This window comes from Pinus tabuliformis, chromosome X (assembly GCF_031772625.1).
Source record: "Pinus tabuliformis cultivar Carrire ecotype Pingquan chromosome X, CPIR1, whole genome shotgun sequence".
Classification (NCBI taxonomy): Eukaryota; Viridiplantae; Streptophyta; class Pinopsida; order Pinales; family Pinaceae; genus Pinus; species Pinus tabuliformis.
The window spans coordinates 1,343,916,450-1,343,940,800 of record NC_142308.1 but is presented as its reverse complement, the minus strand read 5'-3'; the positions used below and the strand labels follow the sequence as shown (position 1 = coordinate 1,343,940,800).

Genomic DNA, 24,351 nt, shown 5'->3' with positions numbered 1-24,351 from the left:
GATCCAAAGCTTTGTATTAGTGGGTATGCTCGACATGGACCAAAAATATGATATATACTTGCAATCAAAGGGTCTTTTCATTGTATAGTTTGATAGCCATGAATATTAGGAGAAAGTATGAAAAGAAGGGCCATGGTTATGGGGAAGAGAAGGACTCTTCATCTGTTGGGTCCCTATAATACTAATGATTACCCCATTACTATTGTAGTTGCATCCCTTATTAATATTGTTGTGCCCCTATTATCCCCATATTGTTATTACTGTGCCCCATAGAATCCCTCTATTGTTATTTTTGTGGCTTTATATTATTATTGTTAGGTCGGCTAGGTTATATTATGACTCCTTAGACTCCTATATATAGAAAGGAGGTTTTGTCATTTGAATCATCCAAAAATTGTTCATTTATGCAATGTAAAGGAGGTTGCCCCCTCGAAGAGGCTGAATTCTAAGGCGTTGATCTATCTTTTCATCTTTTCTTGAGCTGGTTTCATAACATTTGGTATCAAAGCCTTGGATTCTGGGGTTTCGTTGCTCCAAATAGGTCATCGTGGCATTTTCGCTATCTTTTTTTTTGCGACATTTCAGAAGCTAAAAAAAAACCCATTTGAGAAGACATCGCACTGAACCTCGGATCCGAATTTCAGATCTTTTCATGCTATATTTGCGGAGATATGATCTGAGGAAGTTGGTCTTTTTGCAGACTCCTGAATTACATTCCAAACAGGTGACCTGGGGAAAATCGTCATAACTTTCTCTCTGAGCATCGGATTGAAATTTCGTCAAAAGTTACAGAAAGAGGATGGACTGTAGTTTCTTGTAGATATTTTTCAAAGCCAAAGGTCGAAACAGTGACTCGTGGCACGTCGTACAATTTCGCTCTACTGAACTAGTCTATAATCAAGTCACTGTGGGAGATTTCACATAAATCTTCCTTGGAGAATCCAATTTGGGTCAGACTGGTGGCATTGGAAAGAGGACACAGAGGGCTACTGCAGGTCGCAATTTCAGAATTGGATGATCAGAAAGTACAGAGATACATCAGAGGCAATATCGAGCTCCTACAAAGTGAAAAAAGGTGTGTAGATTTTTTAAATTTTTGCTTAAGCTTGGTTTGAAAATTTATTTTGAAGGAATTCAAAGGGCATAGTAGAGCATTATTATCGGTAACTGATTCCCCGAGGAAAGAAAATGCAAACACCTAGTAAGCAACCTGAAAGCTCTAGCATGACTCATGAAGAAGAGGAAGAAATGCTACATGATATATCAAAATTACAAGAACAAGTGCGACAAATGTCACTCTCACAAAAGCTAACATAAGCTAAGATAAATGGCATGGAAGCTAAGATGAATGGCATGGAAGCTAAGATGGACAACATGAAGATAGATTTGAACACAAATTTGAAGACAGGCATGGCAGATTTGAAGACAAATTTGACAAATTTTCTACAAGAAATACTTACTAATGGTGAAAAGGTAGTAAGGAAACTCATGAAGCGAACAAAAGAAATGTTAATCACGATTTCTTGGACTCTAATGTGGGATCGAAGACCCACCATACTCCAAAAATCGATATGAGGAAGTTTGATGGCAAGGATCCCGCAACATGGATATTACAAATGGAGCAATTTTTCGATCTCAATAATGTGCAAAACACACAAAAGGTACGTATTGCAACTTTATATTTGGAACCAAATCAGTTTGTATGGTATCAATGGCTTTGATCTCGTAAACAAATTGTCACTTGGGCAATTTTTACAGAAGAATTGATAGCACATTATGAGGATACAAAAAGCAACACTTTTTTTAGCCAATTGATAAGTCTCAAACAAAAGGGTTCAATAATGGAGCACATTGAGGAGTTCCAAAAATTGAACATAAGGGTAAAAAATATTCCAGAGGAGCATAGGATTGATGTGTTCATAAGGACTTTAAAGGATAATATCCAACATGATGTTCGCCTTTGGGAACCTGATTCATTAGAGAAGGCATTTAGGTTAGCAAGAAAAATGGAAAGCAACCAGGAAGAATACCACTCACAACTATAAAGATGGAAGTGTGGTTGCCCCTAGTCTTCCACAACCTATAAGGTTGACACCACAACAATTGGAAGAAAAAAGAGCAAAAGGGCTTTGTTACAGTTGTGATAGCAAATACACTAAAGGTCATAAGTGTGCTGAGAAGAAATTATTCTACATAGATTGTGAAGAGGAAGAAAAAAGGAGCAAGAAAGGTCAAAAGAAGAGGATATACTCCAGGAACAAAGCCTAGATAAAGAAGAAATGAATCCGACCATATCTTGTAATGCATTGGCGGGAATTACCACTCCTCAAACCATCAAGATAGAAGGACAAATCAAGAAGAAAAAGGTAATAGTGTTGATTGATTCAGGAAGTACCCACAATTTTATTCATTGTAAGGTAGCAAAAGAATTGAATTGCTTCTTATATCCAACGCTAGAGTGTCAAGTGATGGTTGCAAATGGAAGAACAATAAATTGCTCTGGAAAGTGCCATAATATCAAGCTATCGATGGGAGAATATGTATTGACTAGCCCAATGCTTTCCATTCCAATGGGAGGTGCTGATGTTGTACTAGGAGTCCAATGGCTACAATCCTTGGGTACAATAACTTTTAATTTTCAAGAACTTTTCATGAAATTTTTCGTGGAAGGAAAGGAAGTTGAATTAAGGGGTATTGCAGGGAAACCGGGAAAGATAATTAGCTCTAATGGTATGAAAAAGCTTCTAAAAAAGGAACAAAGGGGTGTAATTGCACAATTATGTTCGCTAGATGTTTCCACATTGCAATCATCTATTTCTCCAGATCTCCAAAAAGTCTTGGACAATCATTCCAAGGTATTTGAGACTCCCAAAGGTCTCCCACCTATTCGTGATCATGATCATGCTATTCATTTGATTCCAGGAAGTGTTCCTCCAAACATCAGGCCGTACAAATATCCCTATGCCCAAAAGAGTGAAATTGAACGTATGGTTGCAAAAATGCTAGAGGCTGGTATAATTCAACCAAGTCAAAGTTCTTTCTCTGCTCCAGTAGTATTGGTGCACAAGAAGGATGGATCATGGCGCATGTGTCTAGATTATAGGGAGCTCAACAAGCTCACTATTAAAGATAAGTTTCCCATTCCTGTCATTGATGAATTATTAGATGAATTGCATGGATCAATTTACTTCACCAAGTTGGATCTTCGTTCAAGATATCATCAAATCAGAATGAAGATTGAAGACATTCCGAAAATAGCATTTAGAACTCATGAGGGTCATTATGAATTTTTGGTCATGCCTTTTGGCCTTACCAATGCACCTTCAACATTTCAAGGTTTGATGAATTCCATTTTCAAACCATTCCTTAGAAAATTTGTGTTAGTATTTTTTGATGATATACTAATCTACAACAAGTCTTGGAAGGATCATGTTGAACATGTTGACAGGGTGCTACAACTATTGGAGGAGAAACAATTATATGCAAAAAGATCCAAATGTTTCTTTGGAGTATAAGAGGTGGAATATCTGGGTCATATTGTATCTCATGAAGGAGTTAAGGTAGACCCTAGCAAAATTAAAGCCATTAAGGAATGGAAAATCCCCACATCCATAAAGCATCTGCGAGGATTTCTCGGGTTGATAGGGTATTATCGCAAGTTTGTTAAGAATTATGGGAGAATAGCAGCACCTCTAACAACATTATTGAAGAAAGAAGCATTTTCATGGACTCCTGAAGCAACAAAGGCCTTCGAACATCTTAAAGAGGAAATGTGCCAAGCACTGGTCTTAGCTACACCGGACTTCACAAAAACCTTTATTGTGGAATGTGATGCTTCGGGAAATGGAATTGGTGCTGTTTTAATGCAAGATGAAAAACCCATTGCTTTTGAAAGTCGTCCAATCAAGGGAAATTTTTTACACAAAGCTATTTATGAGAAGGAAATGTTGGCAATACTCCATGCACTTAAGAAATGGCGACCTTACCTAATGGGAAGACACTTCAAGGTAAAAACGGATCATGATAGCCTTAAATACTTTTTAGAACAAAGATTATCCTCTGAAGAGCAACAAAAGTGGGTCACAAAGATGTTGGGTTATGACTTTGAAATCATCTACAAAAAAGGGAAGCAAAATGTGGTGGCAGATGCACTCTCAAGAAAGGATGAGGATGTGGAAGCATTGTTGTGTGCCATTTCTATTATCCAACCAGATTGGATAAACGAAGCAAGTGTGGGCACTTATTCGAAAGTTACAACAAGATTCCAGTACGTCTGATACATTTAGTTGGCAAAATGATTCTATATGGTACAAATATCGCTTATACCTCTGTAAGAATTCCCAACTAAAACAAAATATTCTTATGGAATTGCGCACTTCTCCCTTAAGAGGGCACTCAGGTTTTTTAAAAACTTACCACAGGGTTAAGAAGGAATTTTTTTGGGATGGCCTTAAATTGGATATTCAGAGATTTGTGGCGGAATGTTTGGTTTGCCAACAAAATAAAGTTGAAACAATTAAGACACCAGGTCTATTACAACCTTTATCCATTCCAAGCCAACGTTGGGAGGAGGTTTCAATGGATTTTATCATAGGTTTACCCAAGTCTGAGGGAAAGAGTGTTATCATGGTGGTAGTTGATAGACTTACCAAGTATGCACACTTTTGTGCATTATCACATCCATTTAAAGCCAATACAGTTTCTACTGCATTTATGGAAACAATTCAAAAGCTACATGGAAACCCAAAGATTATTGTAAGTGACAGAGATCCCATTTTCACTGGAAATTTTTGGACAGAATTATTTTCTTGTCTTGGTACTCAGTTAGCTCATAGCTCATCTTATCATCCTTAATCTAATGGGCAAACTGAGATAGTAAACAAATGTTTGGAAGGATATCTTCGTTGCTTTGTATCTGATAAACAGACACAATGGGTCAAATGGTTGCCTCTGGCTGAATGGTGGTATAACACTTCCTTCCATACAGCAACAAAAATGACCCCATTTATGGCACTTTATGGATATCAGCCACCATCCATCACATCATGTTTAAGAGAAAATTCTAAGGTTCAAGCAGTGGAACATCACATTGAACATCAACAACAAGTCCTCCAACTCTTAAAGGATAACCTCGTGTTGGCACAGAATAGAATGAAACAACAGGCAGATCAACATCGCAGCGAAAGAAGTTTTGATGTAGGTGATTGGGTATTCCTATGGCTACAACCATATAAGCAAATGTCCCTCAAGCAAGCTAAGAAGGATAATAAATTATCACTAAAGTATTATGGTCCGTACAAGGTGTTGCAAAAGATTGGTACTATGGCATACAAATTGGAGCTTCCTGCAGCTTCTCGATTGCACCCAGTTTTCCATGTTTCATGTTTAAAGAAGGTTATAGGCGACAAGCTCCCAGTTCAAACAATATTGCCAGAACTTGAGGAGGAAGGAAAAATTATATTGGAACCGAAAGCAGTCACATAAACAAGAACTCGACAGCTACGAAATCGATCAATTTCGGAGTATCTTATCAAGTGGAAGAACTTATCCGCTGAATGTTCCACATGGGAGGATGAGAATTTTATACAGAAGCATCTAGAACTACTCAAGCGTTGAGGACAACACTTTTTTGAAGGAGAGGGGCATGTTGGGTCCCTATAATACTAGTGATTACCTCATTACAATTGTAGTTGCATCCCTTATTAATATTGTTGTGCCCCTATTATCCCCATATTGTTATTACTGTGCCCCATAGAATCTCTCGATTGTTATCTTTGTGGCTTTATATTATTATTGTTAGGTCGGCTGGGTTATATTGTGACTCCTTAGACTCCTATATATTGAAAGGAGGTTTTGTCATTTGAATCATCCAAGAAATGTTCATTTATGTAATGTAAAGGAGGTTGCCCCCTCAAAGAGGCTGAATTCTAAGGCATTGATCTATCTTTTCTATCTTTTCTTGAGCTAGTTTGATAACATCATCACCCCTTGTTTCCTAGTTTTTTATTATTCAAAAATGGTGGTATCAAAGATGCCCGTATCGGTGAGGCTGCCAAAAATTCCTCTTCCCTTCTCGCATCACATGGTACTCGAGGATATTGGGAATGCTTTGAGGTCATTTCAAAAAATGGATGTTGAAAGAATGGAGAAATGTTTAATCACATTTGCCCAAATATGTGTAGAAATAGATCCAAGCAAAGGTCTACCTGACCGTATTTTGTTGAAACATGAATACTTTCAATGGTTCCAAATTTTAGACTATGAAAATATGACATTCAAATGCCACACATGTTACCAAACATGACATTTGTAAGATACATGTACATAGGAAAAATGCCCCCCAAAAAAGAAAAAAGGGGCAGGCTCGTAAAGCAAAAGGTTGGCATCCTTTTGATCCCTTTTTTTGAAGGAAGAAGATGGGGAATTCAAAGAGAACCCATGAAAACAAGATTTTTTTGAGTACCTAGGTTCAAGATAGACATGCATCCCATGTGCATAATGGTACAGAAGCAAAAGCAGTCCATGAATTAGAACAACTTGGATGTTTTGCATGCAAAGAGGATGCAATGGTGGGCACAAAGAGAGTCCATGCATTAGAAAGTTTAGATTTAGACAAAAAATCCCCACCAATGGTGACTATGAATGAAATGGAAATGGTACCCGTTGACCCCCCTTCAGGGGGATGGAAGAAAGTCCAGAGAAAGAAAGGAAAGAAAGAGAAAAGTGATTTTTATAACACTGAAGTTCTCTTATGTACATTATTATTTTTATGTTTTTCCGCTCTTGAGTCGAGGGGCTGCTCATACTAAATGCTCTTAGCATTTGCAGAATGCAACTTCGTTCATTTGTTAAAAGTTGCAATAAAATATTGATCTTTTTCCAAGGAAAAAATGAATATATGTTTTCCTTTTAGTTTGTATTCTTGGTAGTTTTATAAAGTTGTCAACATACATAAAAACATGGAATTCTAGCTCGGTTAGAATGCTAGAAAATGTACTAGTTAGCCTAGACATTTGTTTTTATTTTCAAGCTCTTGAATTTGTTTCTTTTGCAAAGTTTTATGTACCTTTGGTAGGTTCGACACATTCATTTTGATTAATAAATTTACTATTTTGGTTAAAAATAAATGAGAGCATTTCCATTTTAAAGAAACATCATTATTAGTTCCACAATACTATACACAATTCTTACACTAGATAACATAATGTTTTTACACGGACCATTAATACACCTACTTCTCCAGGATGCTTCCTTCATCAAGAATTGATATCAAAGAAGCTCATATTATCCTCATTAACATTCTCAACCACATTGGCTAGGACTCGTTCATATGAATTCAAGATTATTTAACTTTTCAACACAAAAGGACATAACTAATCCTTAAGGTATAGACCTTTAGGATTTTTTGAGACTCCTTGGAGTAGGATATGAGGCTTGGAGTTCTGACAGAAAAGTAGAGAGCATGCCCTCATATCTCCTCGAGAAAAGGAAGTTGGGAGGGGCACACCACAACCTTCCCAATAGGTGAGGATGTGGGCCTATTTAGTGCCAACATGCTAGTCATAATAGGCTTACAAAAATGCAACTTTGGGGCCACAAATGTATTGTTATAGCCATTATTGTGGAAAACGTAAACCCATCCATTGTTAGATTTATTATTAGGTTGAGGAAATGAATGAACAAGTATTTGTGTACCTTGGGTACTATGAGTGGTCGAGGATTTTGAGTGGGCCACAAGCGGATAATCTTATATTTTTTATTGGGCCATGAGCGAATAATCTTATATTTTTGATTGGGTCATGAGCTAATAGCCTTATATTTTATGGTGTTGACCTTGACACCAAAAACAAGCATTAGTTAGATTAATGTATCTCACAAGTTAGTTGAGCATTTGTCCCCCACTTGGATGAGGACAAATTCTTCTTAAGGGGGCGGGGTAAATGATAAAGAAAACATAAACATAAGTTTTTACATTTTCTCTATTATTTACCCTATCCCCCACCCTCATTTCTTTTGACAAACCGACTCTTAAAAAAACTATCATTTGGGCGCTCACAAAAAATAAAACCTCCTATCAACATAAAAATGCACTAAAAAAGGGGTCAATAATATTACATAAGCAAGAGAGGAACACAACCTACATAGGATGCTAGTTGAATTATTTGATAAATGGAATAAAATAAAATAGAACATATCAATTTTTTTGTCAAAATTACGTGGTCCATGAGTTAGAAAGTTACATCATCATGAGGCCAAGCCTTCATAAAAGTATGAAAAGTCAAACACAAATGTCATTTTTGAGAAGTAGATAAGCCCCAAGAGACTCTTCTTTAAGGATTTTATTGGAAAAATAATTTGTTACTTATATGTAGGTCAACTACTCTAGTTGAGTGATCCTATAACAATTTATCTCCTGTAGGCATCATCCTTAAGGCCTTTCCTATTATGTATTTCATATGTTTTTCATGAAATGCCTTTTCCCATCCATTTCTTTCCAATACGAAGACTTTTATGATTTGATCTTTATACATCTCATCATGGAGAATGAATCATTATTTGGTCTTTACTTCCCCTAAGCTATAAAAATAACAAATCTAGTTGTCCCATACTTTTTTGGGTTTTCTTTGTCTACTCATCTCACACTTTGACTCGAGTGAGTTTATCCTTAATGAGGCAAATATATGTTTCATCTGACATGACAGGACACTTATTTTTCTTAAAAATTTACCTCTCATATTACAACTTTGTATGTAAAGTTCCACCTCCTTTTATTTGTTAAGAATTCTTCTTCTTTTATATCCCAAAGTTTGATCCATTTTTTGCATTATATTCTTCAATGTTTTTTCTTCTTTGAAAAATTCCCTTGCTAATATTACATGGGAAACCACTTACTGCCCATTACAACTACCCTTTAAATGAGGGCAACAACACTATACCAAAGGTCTTATAGATCAAAGTTGTGTGGGTTTCCTCTAAAAAGAAATATAAAAGAAAATATTTAAGTAAGAATTTAAACATTAAGACTGTGCTAACTAAATGGTTATCACATTTCTTTTAACTTGAAACCTTTATCCTCACCTTTAATAATAATGAATCAAAAAATGTGTAATTCTTATACAAATTACAAACATCTTTATATGATAATAACAATAACAATATTTTACTTTAAAATAACTATTTACCAATAATAATTTGAACATAAAATAAACTAATTTTGAACATAAAATACAAATCAATTAATTTAAAATTAATGTAAAAAATATTAAAATCTAATCAACTAACATATTAATAAATGTGGTTGATATAAGTCGTAGCGCTGCTATATTATAAACTTAATATTATAAACCCACATATTAAACCCAATATTATAAATCTTAATTATAAACTTTAATATTAAGGATATCTTCATCATGTCCAATTTCTCACCCGGATTAGGAGATACCACAAGATTTGAACCCAAGGCTTCCGGTTGGTGAGACTTCATTTCCACTACCATTGCCAATTGAGCTACCCACAATATTAAATATTAATAAATTAATTTTATATTAATTAATTTAAATATTAATATTAATATTAATATAAATATATTAATTAATTTAATATAAATGTAAATGTAAATATAAATATAAATATAAATATAAATATAAATATAGTAATTTAATTTAAATATTAAAATATGTATAAAGTGATACTAAATGTAGTTAATATGAGTCTAAAATTATATATCAATCAACTAAATCTTAATAACTAATTAAAAATTAAATCTTATTAAACTAATTATTATTTTAATTAATATAAATCTAAAATCTAATATAAACCTTAATATCAAAACTCTATTATATAAAACCAAATATAAAATTTAATATTAAAACCTAATAATAAATATGGTTGATATACATAAATAAACATATATAAAACAAATTAATAATAATTAAATGTATAATAAAATTTAAAATTAATATTAATAAAAATTATTGAAACAACTAAAATACCAATAGTAACTTTAGTGATAGGTGATCGGAGAGCGGAGGATTGAGATGGCTAGGGTTTCTGGACGCCTGAGCGCCGTCGCTACGCTGCAGAAAAAGGATGGGGGTGTGTTAGCAGCTAGCCCCCTCAGGAAATCGGTTGCAGGGCTGCCGAAATCGAATACACGGACAAGGATTTGGCTCCGCGGCGGGCGAATAACAAAACCCCTGTGGCTGATCGGTCCCCTGCGGCAGGTCGACCTTCATACAGGTCACGGACGCATTCACTGTCAGGGTTTATCTTACCGTGTGCCGTCAGAACCCATTAAATTTCGACATGGCGTGGATGATGCAGCCCGTCACCGACCAGATCTGCAAACCCACCCTGATTCAGTTACGCTTAAAGACAAGGGAGAAATGTTCAGGTCGGGAACGACCATACAAATAAGGGCTGAACAGAATGATGCGCCATTACCTCCCAGTCGGCCAGATCCAGCAAAGCAAGGGTTCCACAAGATCGATCCACTTCGCATGGACGCAGATCTGGTTCAGCGAGGGCTCCACAAGACCGATCTACTCCGCACGGATGCAGATCTGGTTCAGATTTTCATCAAATTGATTGAGGGCAAACACTTTTGCATGCGGCTCAGTAAGGCAATGAGCATCCATGCGTTAAAAAAGGAAATCCAGGGTCGCCTTGGAACCCCAGCACGACTTCAAAACCTCATATACTCAGGGTACAATATGCAGGACAACAAAACCCTCCAGCACTATGGCATTGCCAAAGATTCAACCATTATCCTAACTCTCCGACTGCGTGGCGGAAGCACTGGAACCAGCTCTAAAAATACAGGTTCCTTTCGGGATGCAGTAAAAGGGAAGGAAAAAATGAAAAATAAAGCAGCACCACCATCAGAGTTACCAGGACCCTACATTGTTGAACAAAAGCCAGAATCACCAACTCTACAAGTATCTATGCCAGAGGTAACTAGTTTACACACCGATTTATCTAATAATGCAGTTATTTGTAGATTTAACGGTTTCTGGCCAAAATCAGATGCCCTGCACCAATGGATCTTCTCAACATGGACATCTAACTGTGAAATTTACCTATGCCCCAAAGGGTTTTTCATAGTTAGATTTAACACAGAACAAGAAAGAGACAACATTATCAATCAGGGGCCTTGGTTCTGGGGCAGTGCTGGCCTCTTCACCACCCCCTGGTTTTCTGATTTCGACGCCAATACAATGATAGTCTCAACAATGCCTGTATGGGTAAGGCTACATGGGCTCCCACTACACTTTTGGCATCACAAAGTATTAATAGCCATTGGGAATTCCCTTGGGAAATTCCTAAAAATGGATGAAGACAGAGCTATCAGGGGAATATTTACATTTGCCAGAATATGTGTAGAAGTGGACTTGAGTCAGGGGCTACCTGACCACATCACGCTGAACTTCAATAATACTCAATGGATACAGCAGCTTGACTATGAGAACACAACGTTCCGGTGCAGGAGCTGCATGCAAACAGGGCACCTTCAATATGACTGCCCATTTGCTCGAAAGGACCCCAGGAGAACCAAGAAACAACAAAAAAAGCCCAAAGGCTGGCAGCACACCGACCCATTGGAAGAAGAAGACATAAATGTGGAGCCTACAAAGAACCAGACAGAACCAGACTCTCAAATGAGACAGAAACAAACTCAGGAAGTGAATGCCCCAACTACTCATTTGGGGCCGCACATTTCAGATCTGCATCAAGAGTTACAAATGGAAGTAAGTGGCATCAAACGAACCCATGGCTCAGAGGGCTCGGAATCTGACAAAGAACTTCAATTGATCCCAATGGAAAACCAGCTAGCTATTATTACACCCACACCTGACTCTGGAGGATGGCGACGGGTGGAGAAGAAGAAGGGAAGAAAAGTTTAGGCTTGCTGGAACTTATTATTTTTCTGTTATTCTATCTCTGTTGCTTCCTGTCATTACAGGAACAATCATCTTCTATTTTGTGTTATTTCTCTGTTTGCTGCCTGTCATTATAGGAACAGCCATCTGCATATGCCTCTGGCATCTACAAAATGTAATTTTATCAATATGAATAAAATTACGACTTTTTTCTACGGGAAAAAAACTAAAATACCAATAATTCAATCAATTAATTTATTTATTTTTAATATCAAAATAACATAACATTAAGTAAAAAATAAATTAATTAATAGACTCTTATATATATTATAATTAATTAATTGTAGAGTTGAGGCTTCTATGATCCATAACAAGTTTATGATAGATTTTTCGACGAAAATCACATGAGAAACCATTTGTCGACGCGTTTCGAACCAACCAGTGTGGTTCATCGTCAGGACAAGTTGAAAAAACAGATCTAGCTTCGCATGTTAAATAGTTAGAGCAGAGCCACCAACGGTTAGCTGGGCCAAAAAATTGACATAGGACAGCGGTCAAATTTGTTATATTAGGTGTAAAATTATATATATATATGTTAGATTTAAGGCTTCTGTGGGAGTTTTTTGATTCATGATCCGGATTGACCACAGTCTTCAGTTCATTTTTGCCAACGTTTCAAACCCCAAAGGCGGTCCATCATCAGGACAAGATATAAAGAATAAGAATGAGAGATTATTGTTATTTTTATTTAATAATTAAAACTAAAAGGAAAGTAGTTAACTAACGACCAACCCTTATATTATATATTAAGGGTTATAAAAATATATTAAAGAGATATTTAATTAGAAAAAATAAAAAAATAAAAATAAAAACGAATAAAATAATTATAATTGGTATCATTATTCATTACTTAAAACCAAAAGAAGTTATATATCTTACCATCCCTTATATTGTAAATATATTAATGAGTTATGTAAAATATTCACGGGTTATTTAGTTAGTATTAATAAATAAATAATTTAGAACAAGAGAAAACAAATCCAGAGTTAGTAAATAAATAAAACAAATAATCAAATAAATAAATAATAAAGAACAAAAAATAAATAAAAATAAAATTAATTAATTAAATAAATAGAAAAATATGTAAAATATGAGAAAATCTATCATAAATTAATTAATTAATTTTTAATATCATTTTATAATATAAACCCATTAATAATGATGTCAAAATTATAGTGAGCTTGGCCCTTCTCTCCAAGCTTTTTGAGTATAGAAATAAAATCTTAAATCAAACTAAATAATTTGTCTCTTTAGCTCTGATAGACCAAAATTTGGTCTCAATAAACGTTAACCATCATCATCATCATCAACAAAAATGTTCTTTATAATAAAAATTATTTAAACATTACTTAAATATCAACCTTAAAAATAACTTCCTATAAAACAAACTTACCAATAAAACACCTAATATTATTATCAAACCTACTCTCATAAAACCTAATATTATGAAATGGACCGCAAGGTGAGGCAACCTGTTTAATTCTAAGAACTAACACTATTGAACGAACTGTTCCATTAGACTTTGATCCACGTGCCAGTAAGCGAGTAACGTTTATCTAATCCTAAGTTGGCTCAGGGAGGAATGTGAACGACAACATGCCTCAACAAGGAAGGAACGTAAACCGCAAGGAATGTAAACCGCAGAAGTTATATAGTAATCCAATACATCTGAATCGAGAATTCATTAATTTTGGTGAATGTAGCAACGTTCAACACCACCTTCTCCTTTTTCTTTTTTAATGAAATTGAAAAATAATTCACTTATTTTTATATGGAATAAAATAATGTATTAGACAAAGAATATTTTATTAATTTTAAAAACTCATTTGAATATGTGTAAAAATAAAATTAACGCACACTATTAAAATTTTTGGATAAAGTTGAAAAAAAAGAAGAAAGAAATTATTTTAAGTATATTAAGCTAAAAATAGCTTATGAGACAGATTGCTTCTTCATCTTGATGTATTCTGTCATTTTTCTATAAAATTTCAAAATACTTGACAAACCCCAACTAAATAAATTATCCCAAAATCTAACTACCGACATATCTACATAACTTTCCCAAAAACATCACATTTAATTTCTATTTATTTCATAAAAATTCCCCAACTCACAAACTTCTGCAACCCCATTAAACAAAAATTCCCCAGCTCACAAACTTCTGCAACCACATTAAACAACAACTCATGCAACCCACGAGAAAGAAACATATTCTCAGTAAATTGGAACCACAGCAAGTATGACATCTTATTGCCAACCAGGCGAGCTTCATATACAAAACGTCCATTAATAAAACATCTCTACAAATGTTGCATGTGGCCTTGTTTCCCGCCTCACGATATATTTACATATAATAATAAACAAATCCAAAGTTTAAAAATATCTGCTTTCATGAAACTTCATTCACCATTAAGCCCCCACCACGTGGCATCCTCTAGCTCATGGAAGTAAGCACAGGACTGAAGGATCACACGACCAATCAGAAATCTTATTAATACATTCAGATAAGATACCAACAAACGATCCAGTACCAGTATTTCATAATTCAGTCATTACAACCAAAAATAGTCTGTCGTTACAATGGCTCACATTCTGATAATTGCATCTCCTGGGATGGCAAATGGTTTTGTAATGAGCTCCAGGTGGAAATTGGACTGGTTCGGTAGAAGCCACAAGCCGAGACTGTTGTCTGGCTCCGCATTGCAAAGTAGAATACGTGCTTCTGTCTCTGATCCTGAAGAGCAAACCTCCATAAGGTATTTTTGAATCCAATCCCTCTGAGATTTCTAGTTCGTTCGTGGAGCTTTTGCTGGTATGCTGATTTGGGTTTTTAGAGACGCTAAAGTATTAGTTGGTTTGGTGGGCAGCAAGAATGATAAGGAGATTAAGGGATGGAATAGCCAGAGTTTGGCCAAGATGGCAGTAGTGGCGTTTGCAGCAGGCGTGTTAGTAATCGGCTCAGCTGGGGATGCCATGGCCACCAGGAGTGGAGGACGTGTTGGAGGTCAGGCTTTTCGTTCTTCACCTCCGCCGAAGTCGGCACCCAGAATAAATAAATCAAGGTAGGTTTATAGAATTATCCACAAGAATTTAATGCTATCTGTGAATTTTGTAGTTCAGTATATCCTACTATTGAGTCTATGACTAGCATAGATCCATACCTGCCTATATATGCATTGACAGAGATCCAAAAAATACCATGTTAGTTTTTTAACATCTTTGTTTTTCTTTATACCTTTCTCTACATTATTTCCATTTTATTTTATTAGCATGTGGAGGTTAAATGACATGTCTCTTTCGTTATATCTGCTACCTTAGTCGTTTCATTTTAATTTATCAGCAATTTTACCTGGTACATCTCTTCCACTCTCAGCTGGCCTCTCTTGTAAGATGGGGTTTTTGTCAAGCTACCCTGAATTTGGACCATAAGAAGTTTCTTAACAACCTCTCCAAGTGGCCAAAATGAGCAGCTGAAAGGAACAGACAAGAAAATGGGAAATAGGAAAAGCCTATAAGATTTTGCCTTGGACAATGAGTTTTCCAGCAAGAAGATCTCTAAACATCCCAGTATGTTGCACTGAAGCTTTTGCAAACATCATTCCCACATAGATGAGAGAGAAGCATTGACACCAAAGGCACCCCAGGTAGAGATCAGGGCTTTTTTGTCAGCTAAATGGATAGTGCAATGTCTTTTAAACTTTTGGTGATGAATCATGTAAACTATTGGTTATATACAAGATCTCTAATTGGAAACATAAAAACAGGGGCTGCTTTTTACTGAGTGGTGTCATAGTCGCTTTAGAAGATTTCAGGATTGGTGGTTCACTTGTGCTATAAAGACTCTTGGAAGCGTGGGAAGTAGCCGCTATTCTCTCTTAGATTGGAATGGCTTTAGGAGAGAGGGGAGAAGTGATTTTGAAATTGTGAAACTATTCCAAGATCTTGCTTGTTGGTCAATCTAGTCTTAGAAAGGCCAAAAGTCCACAATATCTGGCATGGACAAATATCTTCCTATGAGATTAGCTAAGAAGGCAATTTTTAGTGGGAGAGACTTATGAGATGAGGGCACCAAATTGTAGAAAACTCAATCTAGTCACTCATGTGAATTTTGCATGATTCACTTGGACTGATGAGCTATTTTTTGGCGACCTGGTATTACCTAAGTCTTGAGAGTCTGTACTCACATCAATTGTACTATCTGTGTTGTTTGTTGCCTTCTTAGCATGGGCTACTTCCTTCACGATAGCGTCCTCCCATTCTTCTTCACTTCCAACATCTAAGTCCAAAATAGGAATGACGAGAGCATCATATTTATTGTCCATTAGATCCAGCATCTGGAAAACAATGCCATCCCTGGTTTGCTACCTTCAATGATGTAGAAGATGAACTTCTTGACGTGGTAGTAAAGATCCAAGGTTTTGGTAGAGTCCCTTCTCCTTGAGTGACCAGGATTTGGAATGATTCTCTTAATTTCCTCATCCACCTTGTGATCCACATTGAGAAGTAGTGAAGGAATGGACTCCTTAATTTGTGCCTTAATTCAAGGAATTGAATTTGTGTTCTCCTTAGTCAAGTATGAGTTCCAGTGATGAGAACGAGTTCAAGAAGCAGTTTGACTAGTGCGAGTTTGTGGAAGACCGAGTTAATTATCTTCTAGTGTCAGTTAGTTTGGGAACTGAAAGAATTAGTGGGGTTAGCCTCCTAAATTTTAGGAGGTACTAGTTAACAAGTTGAAGTTGTGTAAACAATTGTTAACTAGAAAACCACTAGTTCAAATTTCCTAACATAGAACTTACTAACAATAGGCAAATCGAAGTGGTTATAAGGAGATCAAAGGCACACCTTGTATTCATAATTAAGCACAAGTTTGTGAGCTTGTGAAGGGAATGATCCAAGAAGGTTTTCTTGTGTGATTTATTGGTGCAGTTTTTCACTTGAAAGTGCGCATGAAAATAGGAAGAAATTCCTACTTTTCAGGGTCAGGAATGCACTAGGAAATAGGGGCGTATTTCCTAAGGAATGCACAAGGATTTCGGGCTGAATGTACGTTGGTTGAGGGAAGCAGATCAATATTCTTGTAGGGTTGTTTCAAGCCTAGTTCAAGGTTGAGAGATCAGTTTGTATTCTCTATTGAAGCAGGGTTATTTGTAAGAGATTTGTAGCTTATTCTTCTTCAATAATATTCTCAAGCAAGTGAGGGTTTTCTTGGTGTTGAAATTTGGTACCGGAGGACAGGTGGTTCCCTTAGGCTTTGATCTTTGGCCTAGGGAAAAGTGTCCAAAAGAATTTAATTTTTCTCCTAAAGTGACTTTATAATTTTATAAAGTTAAATCTAATTTAAAAGTGACTTTAAGTGATAAAGTTATTAAGTCTAATTTTAAAGTGGCTTTTATAAAGTCAATGAAAAATTAGAAAGGAAAAGTGATTTTGGAAATAAATGACTAAGTGGGTCTTTATTAAAGTGGGGTGAATTAAAAAATAAAAAGTGAGATTTAAATGAGCATTTAATCTCAGCCATTGATCTAAATCTATTTCAGCCATTGGATTTAGAGATCACCCAAAAGTCACTTGGAGTTATATTAAAGGAGGAAAAGGAGGAAAAGGTCATTCATTCTTTCATGAGCAGATTGGGAGAAGGAGAGCAAGAGAGCAAGAGAGATTTCTGAGCAGGGAGGAGAAGGAGATAGCAGCTTGGCACACATTCCAAGGCAGCAGTTGAGCAGATTTGTACAGCTGATTCAGCACATAGTAAAAGGCAGATTTTTGCACAAAAATCGAGGAGCAGTTTGCTGATTTTTCTGCACACAAAACGGAGGCCGTACAGCATTTATTGCTGCCCTGTTTGCTGTAATTTCCAGATTGCTGTGAGGCACGGGAAAGGAGATAAGTTGTAAATTTGCTTGCTGATTTTTTGCTGAATAATTCTCACTGTAAAAAGGCAATTTTCAGAAATAAAGAAGAGCTCTCAAACTGATTTTCCCCAAGAGTTGTAGGGGGTTTTTCCAGGGTCAAGTTGACCAAAAATATCAGTGTTTTAATGGCTGTTTTTGATTGCTGATTTTTAATTCTGCAATTTCCAGCATTCTGAAAAATTTCCAGAATTTGTGTTTTCAGCAATATTTATTTTTTTCAGTCTGTTAAATGTATGGTTATGGGAATGGGTATTTAACTACATGGGAGAAATAAGGAGAAACTGAAAACTGGGGTGGGAAAACAGAGATTTTTACATGGTATCAGAGCTTGAGTGCTGAAGGGCAGTTTGGGACAGCAAAAGGAAAAATTACAGTTGCTGATTTTTCACTCAGAAAATTCCAGCAAGCTGATTTTTTCATAAACAACAGTTTTATCTTTACTACAGCAGTGCTATTTTTCAGTTTTAGGACAACAGGATGTCATTGGGATTGAGGGTGGAGGATAGGTTGGATGGGCATATAAATTACAACGTTTGGAAGGAGAGAATGCAGAGTATCTTTGAGGAGGCAGAAGTCTGGGATATCATGGTGCATACCGCACAGAACCCTGTTGTTGTGCCCACTGATGTTACTCAGTTGGCTGAGTATAAAAAGAAGAACAATAAGGGTAAGAGACTGATTCTAGACGGAATCAAAGACCATTGCATTCCTCATGTGAGAGGAAAGAGCAATGCCCATGAGATGTGGACAGCATTGTCCAATCTCTACCAGAGTACCAATGAGAACCGGAAGATGGTTCTGAAGGAGACGCTGAAGAACATTAAAATGGGGAATGATAGTGCAGCTGGATATCTCACAAAGATTACCAATGTGAGAGATGAGTTGGCAGCGATTGGAGAGGCCATTCCATCCACTGAGTTGGTGCATATTGCAGTGAATGGCCTCCCCCGTTCATGGTTGAACTTTGTTGATGGGGTTTGTGCACGTGAGACCCTTCCCACATGGTAGAGGTTTTGGGATGATTGTATTCAGACAGAGATCAGGAAAGGACAGCTTGGGGCAGCCAAGCCAGTTGAGCAGGATGAGGACGTAGCACTGGTGGCAGGAGGCAAGAAAGGCAAAGGGAAGAAGCAGGCTTCCACAAGCAGTGGTGGGGGCAAAGGCAAAGGTAAAGGTAAACAGGGGAACACACAGAAGGACTATTCCAAGGTGAAGTGTTGGAATTGTCAAAAGATGGGACACTATGCAGTTGTGTGTCCGGAGAAGAAGAAGAAGAAGGGGAAGAACCAGGACGTGGTAGCTTCAGCAGAGATTGAGGACTTTGCAGGTCGTTTTGACCGGGAGTTTGCGTTCACTACGTGTGAGTCCTCTAGTGCAGGATCACCTGCCACACAGGTTCAGAGGGAGCATGCTTTTCCCTCGATTAGCGGAGCATCTTCAGGTATCTGGTATGTGGACAGTGGGGCTTCACGTCATATGACAGGAGTCCGTGAGTACTTCTCAGAGCTTTCAGAGAGTGGCACTGATATTGAGGTAGTACTCGGTGATGACAGAGTTGTTAGAGCAGTCGGGGTGGGGACAGTGACATTTCAGAGGGAGTCCAAACCTCCCTTGAAGGTGTCAGAGGTTCTTTATGTGCCAGGGATGAGGAAGAACCTCATATCCGTCTCAGCTTTGGAGGACAGAGGATATGAGGTACTGTTCAGGGAAGGACAGGTGTTGATGTATCCCAGGGGCGCTCCAGCTGATTCAACTAGAGTGATAGGTGTACACCATGCAAAGGTGTACAAGTTTGCATTCCAACCCCTTTTGGCATTGAGCAGTAGTACCGACAACAGAGCTAGCAGTTCTGAGCTGTGTGAGATTTGGCACCGCAGGATGGGACATATGTATCATGGAGCCTTGAGGACATTGCGGGAGATCACTACAGGTGTGCCAGATTTCAGTACTGATCACTTTGATACTTGCAGAGGTTGTGCGATGGGCAAGTTTGCCAAATCCCCTTTTCCCAGCAGTGACAGCAGAGCGACGGGGATACTTGATTTGATTCATTCCGATGTGAGCGGTCGGATGTCTCATGTTTCCTTGAGTGGATATGAGTACTATGTCTTATTCATTGATGATCACTCCAGGAGGACCTGGATTTATTTCTTGAAGACCAAGAGTGAGGTCTTCAAGCGGTTTCAGGAGTTCAGAGCTCTTGTGGAGACTCAGACAGGTCGAAAGATCAAGTCCCTGAGGTCGGACAATGGAGGAGAGTACACCCTTGGAGAGTTTGTTGATTATTGTGCGGAGGCAGGCATTAGGAGGGAGTTCACTGTTCCTTACAACCCCAGCAGAACAGGGTTGCAGAGAGGAAGAACAGATCCATCATAGGGGCTGCCAAAGCCATGTTACATGATCAGGGGTTGCCATTGTTCTTGTGGGCAGAGGCCTGCAACACAGCTGTTTACTTGCAGAACAGGAGTCCGCATCGTGCCTTGGGGCACATGACTCCGGAGGAGGCTTTCTCTGGGAAGAAGCCTGATATTGGTCATCTTCATATCTTTGGATGCATTACTTTTTGGGTTTGGAGGTGTGGCAGGAGGAGGGGCATTTCTTCCTGGGGCAGGGGAAGTATATTGTGGACATCCTTAGCAGATTCCACATGGAGGATTGTAGACCCATGTCGACACCGATGATCACCAACTGGAAGAAGCTTCATGCTTCGGATTCCGAGTTGGTGGATCCCACATTGTACAGGCAGCTGATTGGTTCCTTGATGTATTTGGTCAACACTAGACCAGATATCTGTTTTGCAGTCAACACGATGAGTCAGTTTATGTGTGAGCCTAGGAAGGTTCACTGGGTGGCTGCAAAACACATTTTGCGGTACTTGCAGGGGACAGTGGATTATGGTCTGGACTACAGGCAGGGAGATGGAGTGAGATTGGCAGGGTACACTGATTCTGATTGGGCAGGTTGTGCTTCTGATAGGAAGAGCACTTCAGGGTGTTGTTTGGGTTGGGTTCAGCAGTAGTGTCATGGTTCAGCCGGAAGCAGCAGTCAATAGCACTGAGTTCAGCGGAAGCAGAGTATATGGCAGCCAGTCTAGCTAGTTGTGAGGCTATCTGGCTTCGCAAGATGTTGTTTGGCTTATTTGGTCAGCCGTTGAGACCTTCAGTGATTTACTGTGATAATCAGAGTTGCATTAAACTCACGGAGAATCCAGTATTTCATGACAGGTCAAAGCATATCGGGATCAGATATCATTTCATCAGAGACTATGTTCAGAAGGGAGCTGTGAAGCTTGAGTATATTTCCACTGATGAGCAGGTTGCAGATATCCTTACCAAAGCCTTACCACGGGGCAAACATGTCTACTTCAGAGACAAGATGGGTGTGGTGAGGAACACCTTCCTCGATAAGAGGGAGTGTTGAAATTTGGTACCGGAGGACAGGTGGTTCCCTTAGGCTTTGATCTTTGGCCTAGGGAAAAGTGTCCAAAAGAATTTAATTTTTCTCCTAAAGTGACTTTATAATTTTATAAAGTTAAATCTAATTTAAAAGTGACTTTAAGTGATAAAGTTATTAAGTCTAATTTTAAAGTGGCTTTTATAAAGTCAATGAAAAATTAGAAAGGAAAAGTGACTTTGGAAATAAATGACTAAGTGGGTCTTTATTAAAGTGGGGTGAATTAAAAAATAGAAAGTGAGATTTAAATGAGCATTTAATCTCAGCCATTGATCTAAATCTATTTCAGCCATTGGATTTAGAGATCACCCAAAAGTCACTTGGATTACCCAAAAGTCACTTGGAGTTATATTAAAGGAGGAAAAGGAGGAAAAGGTCATTCATTATTTCATGAGCAGATTGGGAGAAGGAGAGCAAGAGAGCAAGAGAGATTTCTAAGCAGGGAGGAGAAGGAGACAGCAGCTTGGCACACATTCCAAGGCAGCAGTTGAGCAGATTTGTACAGCTGATTCAGCACATAGTAAAAGGCAGATTTTTGCACAAAAATCGAGGAGCAGTTTGCTGATTTTTCTGCACACAAAACGGAGGCCGTACAGCATTTATTGCTGTCCTGTTTGCTGTAATTTCCAGATTGCTGTGAGGCACGGGAAAGGAGATAAGTTGTAAATTTGCTTGCTGAATTTTTGCTGAATAATTCTCACTGTAAAAAGGCAATTTTCAGAAATAAAGAAGAGCTCTCAAACTGGGTTTCCCCAAGAGTTGTAGGGGGTTTTTCCAGGGTCAAGTTGACCAAAAATATCAGTGTTTTAATGGCTGTTTTTGATTGCTGATTTTTAATTCTGAAATTTCCAGCATTCTGAAAAATTTCCAGAATTTGTGTTTTCAGCAATACTTATTTTTTTTAGTCTGTTAAATGTATGGTTATGGGAATGGACATTTAACTACATGGGAGAAATAAGGAGAAACTGAAAATCGGGGTGGGAAAACAGAGATTTTTACACTTGGTTGGGTTCCCTAGAATTTTTTTTTATGTTCTATTGTGTGAATTGTGCTTTTATTTTTGTTCCTATTCCACTGCTTATAGTAGAGAAATTTTGTGATTATATGAAAATAAAATTGTTTCAGATTGTTCATATTAGCAGATCAAAATTTCGTGGATTTTCTACATGGTATCAGAGGTGTGAACAAGAATCAATCAACACATAGTCTTCAAGGTTGAAAGATGACAAATCACACAGGATTAGGATTGTGAGCGCAGGGTAGACTGGATGGCTCTTCAAATTTTGGAGTTTGGAAGGTTCGGATATTGTTCTTGTTGGACGAGTTTGGGATGAAGGAATCCACTGAGAAAGGTGTTGCAAAACCTTCAGATCCAGACGAGTTAAGGCTCTTCCAAAGGCAAATGGCCAAGGCCAAGAGGATGATCTTGGATGGACTTTGGGATCATGTAGTCCCTCATGTTGCAGTTAAAGATATGGCTAAGGAGATGTGGGATGCCTTAGTCAAACTCTACTAGAATTCTTCCGAGAATTGGAAGATGGTCCTTAAAGATAAGCTGAGGACAATGAAGATGTAGAAGGGTGAGAATGTAACTGCCTATCTCACCAGAATTCAGGAAGTCCATGATGAGCTAGAAATTGTTGGAGAAAAGCCCATGGAAACAGAGCTAGTGCGTTCGTTCAAAGTATTACTAGATGAGAGAAGATGCCGGATTGGGAACATCTATGGAGTGACTTCATTCAGGAAGAGCTAAGGCTCAGATTAGTTGAGACTTCTAGCAATAGTGGAAAGGGTTCCAAGGTTGAGGAGGAGGAGAATCTTGCTCTTGCATGTAAAGTCAAACGCAAGAAAGGAAAAGGGAAGAGCGAGAATAGTCAAAAGGGTGACGAAAAGAAGACAGACCTAAGTAATATCAAATGCTTCCATTGCCATGTTTTTGGACACTATGCTTCTAAGTGTCCTAACTGAAAGAAGGGGTTGAATAAGGAGCATGTAGTTGCATCATTGGAGGTAGATGAGTTTGCCTCTCAGTTTGAGAAGGATTTCTCATTGATAGCTTGCATGGAAAGCTCAGTAGGGATTAATATGTGGCATATTGATACAAGTGTCTTTCCATATGACTGGGAACAGGGAGTATTTCAGCTAGCTGGATGAGAAGGATATGCCGTTGAATATTGAGCTTGACGATAATGGCAAGTGTGCTACCAAGGGAATTGGTACTGTCAGCTTTGAGAGGGAGTGAGGTAATACTCTTCATCTCAAAAATGTTCTCTATGTTCCAGGGTTGAAGAAGATCTTGGTTTCAGTAGCTATCCTTGAGGATAAGGGATATGATGTCATCTTCAACAAAGGTAAGGCTTACCTCCAGCACATAGCTTCTGTATGTAAGAAGCAGATAGGTGTGAGGGTGAAGAATCTCTATAAGTTGCAGGTAGAGACAGATGTGGTCTTGAGCAGTAAGGTAGGATGTGCATATGTTGGTGAACTTTGGCACAGGCGCATGGGTCACTTACATCATGGGGGGTTGAAGATTCTTCAACAAATTGCCACAGGATTACCAGCAAGAGGCCTTGAGAAGAGTGGAGTGTGTAGGGGGTGCACGCTTGGCAAGTATGCCAAGCCTTCCTTCCATGGTCAGGACATCAAAGCCAAAGGTATTTTAGAGCTGGTGCACTCAGATGTGTGGGGGCCCTTCTCTTCTCCATCATTGATGAGGCAAAGGTATTATGTTACTTTCATTGATGATTTTTCTTGGAAAACTTGGATTTATTTTATGAAAAAGAAAAATAAGGTCTTAGACAGGTTCATGGAGTTTAAGGCTTTGGTAGAGAAGAAAATCGGGAAGAAAATCAAGGCAGTGAGAAGTGACAATGTTGGACAATACATCTCCAATGCCTTCAAGGAATTTTGTGCAAAGGAAGGTATTAGGAGAGAGTTGATAACACCTCATAACCCTCAACAGAATGGGGTGGTTGAGAGGAAGAACAGGAGTATTGTTGGAGCAGCTAGGGCTATGTTGCATGATTAGGATCTGCCTAGGTTCTTGT

General features: G+C 37.8%; 1 protein-coding gene across 1 annotated transcript in view; it reads left to right on the top strand.

The window, feature by feature from the left end:
* Positions 1 to 14,424: 14,424 nt before the first annotated feature.
* LOC149145044 (uncharacterized) overlaps positions 14,425 to 24,351 on the top strand; it is a 73,163-nt gene continuing 63,236 nt past the window's right edge. The window contains exons 1-2 of the mRNA XM_089448437.1: positions 14,425 to 14,695; positions 14,807 to 15,001. Coding sequence (XP_089304563.1) covers positions 14,520 to 14,695; positions 14,807 to 15,001 — 371 coding nt within the window. The 5' untranslated portion in view covers positions 14,425 to 14,519. The remainder of the gene's footprint in view (positions 14,696 to 14,806; positions 15,002 to 24,351) is intronic.